Source organism: Protomyctophum bolini (genome assembly GCF_963924005.1).
Source record: "Protomyctophum bolini genome assembly, chromosome: 19".
Taxonomy (NCBI): domain Eukaryota; kingdom Metazoa; phylum Chordata; class Actinopteri; order Myctophiformes; family Myctophidae; genus Protomyctophum; species Protomyctophum bolini.
The window spans coordinates 7,774,024-7,787,890 of record NC_137880.1 but is presented as its reverse complement, the minus strand read 5'-3'; the positions used below and the strand labels follow the sequence as shown (position 1 = coordinate 7,787,890).

General features: G+C 43.6%; 1 protein-coding gene across 1 annotated transcript in view; it reads left to right on the top strand.

Moving 5' to 3' along the window:
• The window catches only part of cep170bb (centrosomal protein 170Bb), a 39,676-nt gene extending 28,586 nt beyond the window's left edge, over positions 1 to 11,090 (top strand). Inside the window, exons 20-26 of the mRNA XM_080791333.1 lie at positions 144 to 375; positions 2,038 to 2,167; positions 5,367 to 5,498; positions 7,226 to 7,314; positions 7,735 to 7,828; positions 7,932 to 7,983; positions 10,322 to 11,090. Of these exons, the coding sequence (XP_080647459.1) occupies positions 144 to 375; positions 2,038 to 2,167; positions 5,367 to 5,498; positions 7,226 to 7,314; positions 7,735 to 7,828; positions 7,932 to 7,983; positions 10,322 to 10,542 (950 nt within the window). The 3' untranslated portion in view covers positions 10,543 to 11,090. The remainder of the gene's footprint in view (positions 1 to 143; positions 376 to 2,037; positions 2,168 to 5,366; positions 5,499 to 7,225; positions 7,315 to 7,734; positions 7,829 to 7,931; positions 7,984 to 10,321) is intronic.
• The last annotated feature ends 2,777 nt before the right edge of the window (positions 11,091 to 13,867 follow it).

The window sequence follows — 13,867 nt, the reverse complement described above, 5'->3', positions numbered from 1 at the left end:
TCGCTTGAACCAAAGAGCGTGTTGATAAAACTCTTAAACGGAGATGCAGCTCTCTGAATATTGTGTATAGCTGCCAGTGTGAACGCAACGCAAAGTCCTTTGTTCAGTCCGTCGATGTACGTGTTTGTTTTCGTCTCCGTCAGCTTCTCGTCGGAGACACAAAGGTCCGGACTCCTCTTCGTCCTCTGAGGACGAGTACGAGCGGCCGTCCGGTACCCCTAAACACAAACGCTCCTCCCAGCAGCCGCCCCCCTCCTCCGCTCAGGCCTCGCGCGCACAGCGCTCCAAGTCCGTCTCCGTGGATACGGAGGACGAGGGCCAGAACGACGCGGACCCCTACCAGAACTGGTCCACGCACAGCGCAGAGATCGCCAAGTAAGAAAACACACACACACACACACACACACACACACACACACGCACACGCACGCACGCAGTACCGGTTCTAGGCCTTTTGAGGCCCTAGGCAACATATTATACAGAGGCCCCCCCCTCCTGCTTTGCCACGCCGGATAAATTTTTTAAATTTGCCATGAAAATGCTTCAATCTGGTGCACTTTGAGATCAAAATTAAGAAGCTAGGTGGGGGCCACATGTGGCCAGTAGCCCATGTAAGGGATACATGAAAAAAAAAAATCTTCTCCCTGTGACGAGGCCCCCTCAGTGGTTGAGGCCCTAGGCGACCGCCTAGTTCGCCTATGCCTAGAACCGGCCCTGAGTGGTCCTACCCCCCCCCCATGAGACTTACAAATCCCAAATGTTTATAAACAAATCCCAAATGTTTGTAAACAAATCCCAAATGTTTATAAACAAATCCCAAAATGTTTATAAACAAATCACAAATGTTTATAAACAAATCACAAATGTTTATAAACAAATCACAAATGTTTATAAACAAATACCAAAATGTTTATAAACAAATCACAAATCCCATGAGACTTGGGATGGTCGGGGGGTCCTACCCCCCCGACCATGAGACTTACTACAGGTCAACTGGAAGTGGTCCTACCCCCCCCATGAGACTTACAAATCCCAAATGTTTATAAACAAATCCCAAATGTTTGTAAACAAATCCCAAATGTTTATAAACAAACCCCAAAATGTTTATAAACAAATCACAAATGTTTATAAACAAATCACAAATGTTTATAAACAAATACCAAAATGTTTATAAACAAATCACAAATCCCATGAGACTTGGTCCTACCCCCCCGACCATGAGACTTACTACAGGTCAACTGGTAGTGGTCCTACCCGCACGCACACACATGGTGATACCGTGATGGGAACGAGAAAACCTCCACCTGGAGGCATGCCCGGCCTATACTGTTGGCTAGAATTTCCTTTTTTTTCTATGATTTGAAATTGTAAAGTATTGCGATCCAATTCAAGTGAGATTCATGTTTAGTTATTGTACATTTACAATTATACAAAAATACAGCGAAATTTGAACAAAATAGGGCACTTTCTTCGGCTTTGCCAAAAAAAATGGCAACTAAAAAATACGGGGAAGCAGCTTTCTGCTTCTACGGGCCGTCGGCATGGAACAAGCTCCCACTGTACCTTCGTCAGGCAGCCTCTGTAGACATTTTTAAAGCTCAGCTCAAGACCCACTTCTACAACATTGCTTTTAATTGATCTTTTATTTTTTTATTTTTGTTATTCATGTCCTCACTGTATTGCATTACTGCTTGTTTTTAATGTTGTTGCCTTGCTTTTCTTTTATCCTCCATTTCTCTGTAAAGCACTTTGAGCTGCATTTCATGTCATGAAAGGTGCTATACAAATAAAGTTTTATTATTATTATTATAATTATTATTATAATTATTATTATAATAATTATTATTATTATTATTATTATTATTATTATTATTATTTATCTTCCGTATTTAACATTTTAAGAAAAGTCTTGAAAGTGTGATTTCGAAAGCCATTAGAATCGGTCTCAGTTCTCCCGTGTGTCTGTGTGTGTCTGCGTGTCTGCGTGTGTGCTTGTACGTGTGTGCTGTGCGTGCGTGCGTGCGTGCGCATCGCCAGGCTCAGCCAGGACCTCGCCAAGGACCTGGCCATCCTGGCCAGGGAGATCCACGACGTAGCGGGGGACTCTCCCGGCACCCCGCCCACCCCCAGCCCCACCCCCGCATCCAGCATGTCTGCCAGGGAGGAGGTGAGTCCCCGTCCCTATACCACCAGCACCGTGTCTGTCTGCCAGGGAGGAGGTGAGTCCCCGTCCCTATACCACCAGCACCGTGTCTGTCTGCCAGGGAGGAGGTGAGTCCCCGTCCCTATACCACCAGTACCGTGTCTGTCTGCCAGGGAGGAGGTGAGTCCCCGTCCCCCTACCATCAGCACCGTGTCTGTCTGCCAGGGAGGAGGTGAGTCCCCGTCCCTATACCACCAGTACCGTGTCTGTCTGCCAGGGTGGAGGTGAGTCACCATCAGCACCGTGTCTGTCTGTCAGGGTGGAGGTGAGTTACCATCCCTACCACCAGTACCATGTCTGTCTGCCAGGGAGGAGGTGAGTCACCATCAGTACCGTATCTGTCTGGCAGGGTGGAGGTGAGTTACCATCCCTACCACCAGTACCGTGTCTGTCTGCCAGGGAGGAGGTGAGTCACCATCAGTACCGTATCTGTCTGGCAGGGTGGAGGTGAGTTACCATCCCTACCACCAGTACCGTATCTGTCTGCCAGGGTGGAGGTGAGTCACCACCAGTATCGTGTCTGTCTGCCAGGGAGGAGGTGAGTCACCACCAGTATCGTGTCTGTCTGCCAGGGTGGAGGTGAGTCACCACCAGTATCGTGTCTGTCTGCCAGGGTGGAGGTGAGTCACCACCAGTATCGTGTCTGTCTGCCAGGGTGGAGGTGAGTCACCACCAGTATCGTGTCTGTCTGCCATAGGGTGGAGGTGAGTTCCACTACCGCAGCGTTTCTAAAAACAGTGGGTCGGGACCCATCTGTGGGTCGCGGACATACATTTGTTATGGGTCCCCTTATTGGTTTATTTTTGTTTCCTATACATTTGCTTTTTATTTATTATTATTATTATTTCAAGACATTTTCAAAAAACATTCCCCCCAAAAAAAGCTAAACCTTTCACGAATAAAAACAAAATGTAATGATTTTTTTCCCCAGTCATTTTGATGAAGAAATTAAAGAAAACATTTAAGAAATTCTAAATTAGAACAAATTATGTAACAGGTAGTGAACATAGCCGATCTCCAAGCTCACATCTTGTAGATATTTTGGGCGATTTCGATTTGTCTAGAGTATAATAAGAGTGTACCAAATGTGCTCTTTACAAGTGTAAAGGTTTTAAGTGCTACTGAATTTGCCGCTACGTAATTCATCCTAGACTGTATGTAGCCTTAGCCATCGTCATGGAACCTCGATACTCATATGCGTGCCGAACAACTTTCATGGGCAATGCCTGCGTTTGATGTTTCATTTCATGAATTGGGTTATAATAAGTTTGGGTTAGTTGAATACGTATAAATGCTGCAGGCTGTTTGGTCTCCATGCTTGGACACTCATGTCTCTCTCTCTCTCTCTCTCTCTCTCTCTCTCTCTCTCTTTGTTGCCCTGTACAATGCGACTGTCTCTCTCTCTCTCTCTCTCTCTCTCTCTCTCTCTCTCTCTCTCTCTGTCTCTCTCCCCCTCTCCCTGTACAGAGAGCATTTCCATTCTGTCCCACCAGGTCTCCACCCTCTCAGGTCTCTTGTCTCACACTTCCATCTTGTCTCCTGCTGCTCCAAAACAAAAACACGTTGGTGGAATCAAACGCACCTCCTCCTTCAAACATTGTATACCACTGCTGTCAAAAGGGCAGAACATTTCATTGGCCCCCGGTCGACAAGCTCATGACGCGTCGCGGCACGACTCGTCGTGAGCTCGTAGAATAGATCGTGCCCATTTTGTGCGACGGTGTTGCTGACTTTTCACTTTTTTTAGAAGCCTCACCGGTCTTTGGAAAAGAGTACGAGCTCCATTTCCGTCACCGCTAAACCCCTTATCCCTAAACACTTCATTCAAAAACATTTTTGAATAGTTCAACTATAGCCAATCTACATTGACATGCTTGTGAGCTTGTAGACTTGTAAACTATTCAAAAATGTTTGGCAAAATAGTAAAAAAAATGTCAAAGAAGTTTAAGGATAAGGGGTTTAAAAGCGGTGACAAAAATGGAGCCCAAAGTGTTTAGGAAATGTGCGTCCACCTCCTGCCAATGTGTTTCCCTAATTGTCTCCTTCCCACTGACTGGCTATGATCCCTCACTGCCCCCCCCCCACCCCACCCCACCCCCATCACTGATCCTAACACTCCTCCCACTCCCCTGGTGGTGTTGCCTTCGCCCCGTTTGATTGGTCAGGTCATGTATCAGCCGTTTTTTTTTTTTCCTTTTCTTTTTTTTTGGTTACATCACAGTTAATGGCAACTGTCACGTTGATCTAACCAGCTTGGAATCCCAGCACCACTAAAACTCACTGCATAATTATATAATTATACACACCTGTTCCTCACTTACTGCATGCTGATGGCGGGTTGCATGTGCCCGGGCCGGGGTCAACAACGCATAGCATAACCTGTACGTGTCCTTGTCATTGGGGGTTATTCATAACCTTTTAACTTTTTTTTAGTTGACTAAAAACTATAAACCTTTTTTCTTTTTTTTGTGTGTGTGTACAGTAAGCTGACAGGAAATGGGGGGAGAGAGATGTGGAGTGATGAGCAGCAACGGTCGTCGGGATTGGGACACGCTGTCAGGCTTATACTGAATTATAGGATTAGCAGACCTATAGGTGCCCGGACCGCTAGGCCGACCCGGGCCCAAACTGTAATCCTTTAACAATATTGTTATTAATGTTCGGATAATCTAACGATAAACATATTTTTGAGTGGCGCAACCACTCCTACAACCAGCAATGTCCGTGTGTGTTCACCTATGTGTTCGCCTATGTGTAAGCAGAGAGAGAGAGAGAGAGAGAGAGAGAGAGAGAAGGAGAAGGGGGGGGGGAGAGAGAGAGATTATTATTATTATTATTAGATATTTTAGCAGTTAGCCCAGTGTCTCTGATTGGGCTCACGTCCTTCCTGGACTACATTCCCGAATAATGCTTTGGTGCACCGCTCCTCCCTGTGGATAGGGGGAGGGCTGTCTTACTGAGACAACATGTAGTCCAGTAAGGAAGTGAGGCCAGTGTCCAAAAGATGGCAATGGCATCAACCAATCATGTAATATAGCTGCAGATATAGTGTGATAAAAGCTTTTTTTATTTTTATTTTATGAATAACCCCCTATGTGTGAGTGGCACACACACAAACGCACACAACATGGCGGAGCGTGTTTTCACTCTATTCTCTTTGCAGCTGGTCCAGCGTATTCCTGAGGCCAGCTTAAACTACCAGAAGGTTCCGCCCGGTTCCACCGCCGTTCTGGACACAAACATGAATGAACCGGAGACCGGTTCTATGCCCCGACGCCCCTGGAACCGAGAAGAGGTCACTGTCTCAGCCCGTTATTCATTTAGGGCCCTCTCTTGCGCGCCACCTTATCTCTAAACGTCTTTGCCATTTTTCACTATTTTGAAAAACAATTTAAAATGGTTCAAACAGCCAATTTACAAGCTCACAATACTGTATGTCGATAGACACAAATAGACAAATAGTAAAATATGGCTAATAGGTTTAGGGGTAAGGTGGCGCGCAAGATATGGCCCCTTGTCCACAAGTCTGTGACAGCGTACAGGCATTTTCAAACTAAAATTAACTTAATGGACACGACAGTAAGTGACTGTGTGGTTTGGCTGATTGGCAGCGACACACAAGTCAAACGAAGTGATGTGAACTGGAGGTGCAGTTAGTTTTGGTCTGCTGGGAACTACAAAAGTCAACACGTTCTCACACCCGGGGCGTATGCTGCGCTGATGAGTCCGCAAAAACCCTTCACCAAGCGTCAGACCTTTGACGTGGCCCGGCTTCCCTGGCGTGGCGCATTTCGAAGAGGACGAAATGATTCGCGATTCCAAACCTGTCGGCATGTGACACTCACTCAGTTAGCGCCTTGTTCAGCCATTCCTCACGGAGTCTTTGCTTTCACAACAACCTATTATGAGCTTTGATTGAGGGAGAGGAGGGAACGGTGAACGCTTGCCGAAAATTCTGTTTCGGCTTCACTACGTGCCTTGCTCAGAGACACGTCGAGATGGTTGACCATGAACGGGTGGGCGAACCGGGGACCTCTGATTACCAAATAACGTATGAACGCACATCAAAAAGCCACGTGACAGGGAAGCCCCATTGTGTCAAACAATCTGACGCTTGGGTCAGATTTGGCCCAATTAACCCGTCGCCATATTTACGTCCTGGGACTGACGATGTGTAGCAGAAGTCCATGGTTCAACGTTTGGGCGCACAGTCAGACAGACGGTAGTGCATGCTCTTTGTTTTCCTGCAGTAGAACATGTTGTTTTACCCAGGATGGCTGACGAAGGCTTCAGCTGAGACGGAGGGAAGGATTTATTTTTTCTTCTTTTTTTTTTTGCGGGAGATAACCTGTTCTGTCCCCCACGCACACACCAGCCGCCCGGCTGTTGGCGTGCCTGCTTTGTTATCGAGCGGTTTCCAAAAGCCATGCATTTTGTTGTAGCTCGTATACCGGTATGTAGGATGTTAACCCTTAAGACCCAAGGCCGATTCTACAAGTGTCTACCAAACCCAGTAGTTTTCTGAAAAACGCATTAACTGTTTCGTTTGACAGTAGTAACCACACTTTTTCCACGTCAAAAGACCCACACAATTATATGTATCTGGCCACCATCCCCCATCTCAAAATGATTCGTTACAGGGACCCCTGGAAGCAAAGACTTCAGTTAACGATATTCACTTTCAAAATATATATATTTGTAGTCAAAGATTTGAGCACATCTTTGCCATTTTTCAACAATAGCAGATCTACAAACATGAGCTTGCATATCTGCTATTTTTGAACAGCCAAAGTTGTTTAGGTTACAAAATGTGGTTACAAATCTAACATGACACAGATGCTTCCCCGGGTCTTAATGTGTTACGTTGAGCTAAAACAAGCGCTCCTCTTCCCCAGCTATATCCTCGTTAGAACAATATATCCCACTGCAATGCATCCATGTGAACGGAGCTGGCGTGAATGCAATGATTTGCCACTGTGGGTTGGCTTGACACGTTTCTCGTCCAACCCCTCCTCCTTCCAGGTGATTCTGGATAACCTGATGTTGAACCCGGTGTCGCAGCTGTCCCAGGCCATCAGGGAGAACACTGAACAACTGGCTGACAAAATGAAGTAAGACCTCGTGACAGAAAATAGGACGTGACAATGTTACGCAACTATGCATAGTCTCAACTCAATTTCCTTAACCACTTGCATGAGCCCTATCAAGGTTGTACTTGTTGTTGCATCTTGTGTACAGGTACATACATGAGAGTAAAGCCCAAAACACATGGGGCGCCATGCAACTCCTTGCAACCACATGTTTGCGAGTAGACCCAATGGTGTGGATTTTTGGCCAAATAGTGCAAAACACATCACTCGTCCCCGTCCCCACCAAAAAGAGCAGGGTCATTGAGGGTTAGAATGACTGTCCCATGGGTCACTAACCCATCCCTGCTATCAAACTCTCGTTGAGCAAGGCACTACTCCTGCACCACTGCCTGCTAGATTGTACTCTGATTTGTGTTATTAACTGTTACGTGTCCTTTACAGGGTTTTGTTCCATAACAAGATGGAGGTCTGGGAGGAGATTGAGGCCAAAATCAACACGGAGAATGAAGTCCCCATTCTGAAGACCTCCAACAAGGTCGGTGACTGAAGTGACGGCATTGTGTCATTGTGCTCGTGACAGTATACCACTTCATCAAAGTCGTTATAATGCAATTAATTGCCTTGTGTTGTCTTGATAGGAAATCAGCTCCATTCTCAAAGAGCTGAGGAGAGTCCAGAGGCAGCTGGAAGGTGAATACAATTCATTAGAGTTCCAATAGAGTTCAACAGAATCCAATAGTTTGATAGAATTCAATGGCGTTCAATATAATCTAATTGACTTCAGTAGAATGCAATAGGATTCAATAGAATAGAGTCACCCTGCTTCTTAACAACCACAAATAGAAACTTGACACATTTTTAATAGCATTTTGTTAGAGGAGCACTTCACCCATTTTAATAATAATTGTTATTAAAGGAATCTAGGAACTCCAATATAATGAAAATATATTGCTAGACAGGGCCTCTGGGTACGCCAATTTTGATTGGCTCCCACAAGGTTTACCAGAGGAGTTGGATTGGAACAAATTGACATGTTATGACAGTAGATACCTTGATGAACATGAAAAGTTATTGGTTAGTGGGCGGCGGTGGCTCAGGGGTAGAGTGCCTGGATGGGAACCGCAAGGTTGCCAGTTCGAACCCGGGCTCCCCCAGAGTTACTGTCGAAGTGTCCTTGAGCAAGACACTGAACCCCTAATTGCTCCCGATGTGCTAGTTGGTGCCTTGCATGGTTTCCGCTGCCATCGGTGTATGAATGGGTGAATGTAATGCACAATCTATGTAAAGTGCCTTGGATAAAGGAGCTATATAAATGCACCATTTACCATTTTAACGTGTATATCAAATGCTAAAAACATTGGCATAATAATAAATTGTACAAATGTGATTATATTGTAATGACGGCATTGATTTGCATAGCAGCATGACACAGGTGCATGTGCTCACTTTAAGCATAGTTCCATTGTGATCCTTGACCCTGTAATAACATCTGGACATCTAGTGGAAATGTATTATTTTATATGTATATATGTATTATATTGCATAAAAGTTTTTAACTTTTTTAAAACACTGATTTAAATGTATATTTCCAGGGGCGGCCCCTTTTTCTGACTCTACTATAAAACATCCCCTTCTGGCTCCCAAACTGTGGAACAAAGCCCTTATTGCAGTTAGAAAAATTTGAAAAATATAAAAGAATAATCAAATGTATTAACCCATTTTGACCTGAGATCAGATTAAAAAAATGTCTTCTACATCCTGGCAGTTTTCTGAAAAAGCTATGTTTCTATAGTCAGTCGTTCTTCGATTTTTCAAAAATAGCAGACCTACAAGCTATGAGCTTGTAGATTCAAATTTAAAAAATAACAATAAAATTGCTGTGTGAGTTCTGGCGAGACTAAAATATTATACAAAAAATTGACTATTAAGATAATTATGAATCATTCATTTGATCTCGCAAGACTCAAGAGAGTGATATTTCTCAGCACCAACATACAGGACCGGACCATATAGATAAAGAAAGATAAAGTTTTACAGCATATTGGGCTGCAATATTAATAATAATATCATATTCATATTAAAATCATATACATTCGACATTCAAAATCATTCGAAATTCGTTCGAATCCATGTGGTGTTTTATAAAAGGAATATTTGAATGTCATTTTTGGCCAATTCTGTCAGCACTAAAGAACTGCAGACTCACTCCCAAAATCTTCCGCTGCAATCCGAAGACTCAGCTCTTCAACATCCACCTCAGCCTGTAGCCTGTACTTGTCCTAACCTTGACTTTGACCTTGCAGGCAAAGGCTAAAATGTAATTGAGATAGCATGTTATGTAGACAGCGTGAAAAAGGAGCTCCCAGGATACTTTATTTGAATGTAGAGAGCATGTACAGATTATTTATTTTCTTGTTTGTATTATTCGGTGTAGACTGCTGATCCTTGGCTTACCTTATGATCCTAGATTACTATTGCTATGCATTTGATGTATTCGTATAACCTCGTGTGAATCGCTCTGGATTAAAAGTGTCTGCTAAATGCCTAAAAAATGGTACATTGTAATTGTAAGGAGACACAGACTTGAGTAAACAGAATGGGCTCTATTATGCACACAGACGGGTGTTACCGATGAAACTAATTAAGGCTCTGTTCCATTTAGTGTACAGTGATTCTCAGACCTTTTAATTCCAAGGACCCGAGAGTGTACAAATGGAACCATTTGTACACCTCTCGCTCGCTCAGAGTTACACACCCGTACGGGCCGTACTCGACACCTTGAGACCCACTGGTGTAGCTGAGTGTTTCCAGTGAGTATGTACAATAGCAGCACCCTGACTCGGATGGACCAGAATGGAACAGAGCCATAATTTGTATCCTCTGTAACACCTGTGAAGGAAGTAGGGATATACTTAGGGATGGAAAAGTCCTTTCCAAAATGGCGTGTGTGCATATAGAGCCTATTGGTGGAATCCCAGTTGTAGCGGTATGAGTGTATACTGACATGTGAATACATTCTCGCCCGCAGTCATAAACAGCATCGTGGAGCCCCAGCCGTCTCGGCCCGGCTCCAAGGAGAAGAAGCAGCCAGGGCAGAGCAGCCGGGCCCCTGCAGGGGGGGCCCGCGCCGCTCCTTCCAACGCCCCTGGGGCCGCCGCGGGGGCCCACGCCAGTCCCTCCAACGCCAACGAAAACGCCAAGAGATCGCCCCGAGGAGGAGCTAATAACAGAGGCCAACACATGGCCTAATAGGCGCACAAGCACTCTGGTCTGCGAGGACAAACACACCAGGTTCATGATGACGGTATAGCAACAATACTTCTACCATGAATGTCACTAAAAACTCTCTTCTACGACAGGGGCCTGTATCGGATGGTGTTTGTTTCATTATATGTATATAAACTCTCTTCTACGACAGGCCGACCCTGTATCGGATGGTGTTTGTTTCAGTATATCGTCGCTGTGGGGCGGAAACCTTTGTACAACATGAGATTCCAGATTCTACAAATGTTTGCGACCAGATTCTGAAAAACCTACGTTTCCGTATCAGTGGTTCAATGTCAAGGACCCCAGAAATGATCTGTAATTGGCCACCGACCCCCATCTGAAAATATGCTGTTCCAGGGACCCCCTCCCACAACCTTTGACCAGTTCCTTACAACAAATTTTCAAAAATAGCAAGAAAACAAAACCAAAAAAAAGGCCGAATTCAAGCTGACAACACAACTCTTCGTGAGCTTGAGGGGCGGCTTGTGCATCAGTCTTCTGTTTTACGAAGTAGGGCATCAATACAAAACAGTGAATACGTTTAACCCATTCTGAACGGGAACCCCTTTTGGTGTTATAGCATCATGTTATGCTTTAGCTATTGAAAAACAGCAGATCTACAAGCTCATAGCGCGCCACCGAGTGGCGCGCTACGAGCTTGTAGGTCTGCTGTTTTTTGAAAAATCGAAGAACGACTGACATTTTTAGAATCTGATCTCAGGTCAGAATGGGTTGATCAGACCAGTGTGTGTGTGTCCAGTGGAAACCTCATATGAATCTGATCTCAGGTCAGAATGGGTTAAATATGAAGATTCACAAGGTCTCTGCCTGACGGCAGTATGACACGATGTGATAACATGACAATGATGTAGCAACCGTACCCTGATGTTCGTCCGTGGCTATATCTTCCGGCGTTGTGCTGGGCTCTATACATGTTTACATACAGACATACAGTATCGGAAAAATCATCCATAATGTGCTTATTATACAGTCTTATTCCTTCTTGAATAAGCCGCCGCTGCCGCCGCGTTTCCTGTGGCTTTGTGTCGATCTCCGCTTCCTGCTGTATACGCTATAGTCATGGCAACAGAAAGGTGTGAGTTACCGTGGTAACTTAGTCGCAGTGTTGATTTCGTCGACTAAAGCTATGACTACGACTACCTTTTTTTCACTGGGGAAAACGGATGATGACTCAAACTATGACTAAATATATTGACTTGAAAAAACGAAAAAGAAAACTGAAAGATGGCCTCGTTTTGCTTGTATACCTGCTGTTTTGCGCGACACCATCGTACGACAAAATATAAACCCGGGGGGGCAACATTAAATAGCCTATGATAACATTAAAGGTAGAGTAAGTGATTTCACTTAATTCAAATATCACTTATTTTTTTGTTTTGTTGTGATAATCCTCCCTACTATAGAGTGTGCTGACCATAGGAGTTCCTCCCTGTCCCCAGTTAACCCCTGGGGGTCAAAAAACCTTAGGTTTCGTTTTTGACTCTCTATCCTGATTGGACGAAGGCTTAGGTCCCACAGCAAAAAACGAAACCTAAGGTTTTTTGAGTGAAATCACTTACTCTACCTTTAATCCAGTTGTTGATAGATATATATATAGAGAAAAATTCAACAAAACCTGGAACTGAATACTTGAGTTGAGTACGAATGGGATTTTGTAGCATAATGTAAATGTAGCCACGTGATGACTATGTTATTATTAATTATGGACGCTGTCGTTTATATCGCCTTGGCACTGAACAGAAAAATAAATAAATACACACTTACAACCGCTTCCATATCGCACAAAGATCCTCAGTAACATTTAGGCTGAAATATGAAACTGAAGTTTGCAACTATTTACTCGCTCTGCCAGTAGTACAGTTAGTGGATTGTGTAAAATATAAATAATCTTGATGACGTGTTTGATTTGTGCTTTGATAATCTGTTTGATCAGAACTGTGGAGATATGATTAGAGGAAATATGAATCATCATGTGTCATTTTTATTTTATCCCCCCCCCCCCCCATGCGTCTGATTGTACGTTTGATGTTGATTGTTACGAGTCGAGAATGTCCCACAATCATGTCTGTCGAAGTGAAAACTATAACTCAAAGCCTTCTGAAAACAGGTTTAATGCGGTTATTTCATGAAACGAATTACAATCTACTCTTTAGACTGCTCTCACACATTTGTGAGGTTGGAATCAGAGGTTTGTTCCCTTGAGGAGACACAAATGTACGTGTCTCTTTTCCAAAGCAAAGGGTTTGAACCCACAACCACATCCTTCCGGTCTAATGTTGTAACCTTAGAGTATATATGAATAGAGAAGACACCCAAGTTCTCCTTCCATCCACTTGCATTAAGTTGCTCAAAAGCGCATGAGGCGATTTCACTCCTCCTTCCTGGTAGGAACAGAGTGCATTCTGGGACGGATTGCAATGGTGAGTGGCCCCAAACACATGAACGCGCTGCCGTTGAACGCGCACGAGCGTCGTCCGTCGTGAACGTGTACAATGATAGTCAACGGACCAGCGCGTTCATGTGTTTGGGGCCAGGCTGCAATACCTTCATTCGGCCACTATGTCCATTTCGCCTCAGGGTTTCCTCTGGGTGCCTTCTCTATTCATATATACTCTAAGGTTGTAACCCTTTAAACTTCACAAGTAATTTATAATTTATCCTTTATTTTTTTCAATTATTTTTATTTATTCATTTTCCAAGTGTAAATTATGTTTCAGCGTGTGTGTGTGTGTGTGTGTGTGTGTGTGTGTGTGTGTGTGTGTGTGTGTGTGTGTGTGTGTGTGTGTGTGTGTGTGTGTTTTATTTATCTCACAGTGGATGTTCAGTCACCAAATGTGCACTTTTTTTTCTTTCTTCAGTTGAGGGAAACCTTGTCAATATGAATGAATTTATGTATTTATTTATTTATTTATTTATTTATTTATTTATTTATTTATTTATTTATTTATTTATTTATTTATTTATTTATTTATTTTCTATAACCAACGGGAATGTAACGTGTTTACTGTAATGTGTTTACTGTGATTCAATCGCCTACACCCCAGAACGGGCATCTGATTGGCTAACGCATTGTGATGATGATGCAACTGCTGCTGCTAGAGGTGATTGGTGTTTCACTTGATTTGTGTTGCTATTATTATTATTATTATTATTATTTGTATAGAATTATATCCTTCCAGGGTTACAATTCATGAATAGTACATTTTCTCTGTCATTTACAGTGTACATCACCATATTATTTGTATTAAACTGATTTCATGCAGGCAACAAGTGGCTATGGTTATTT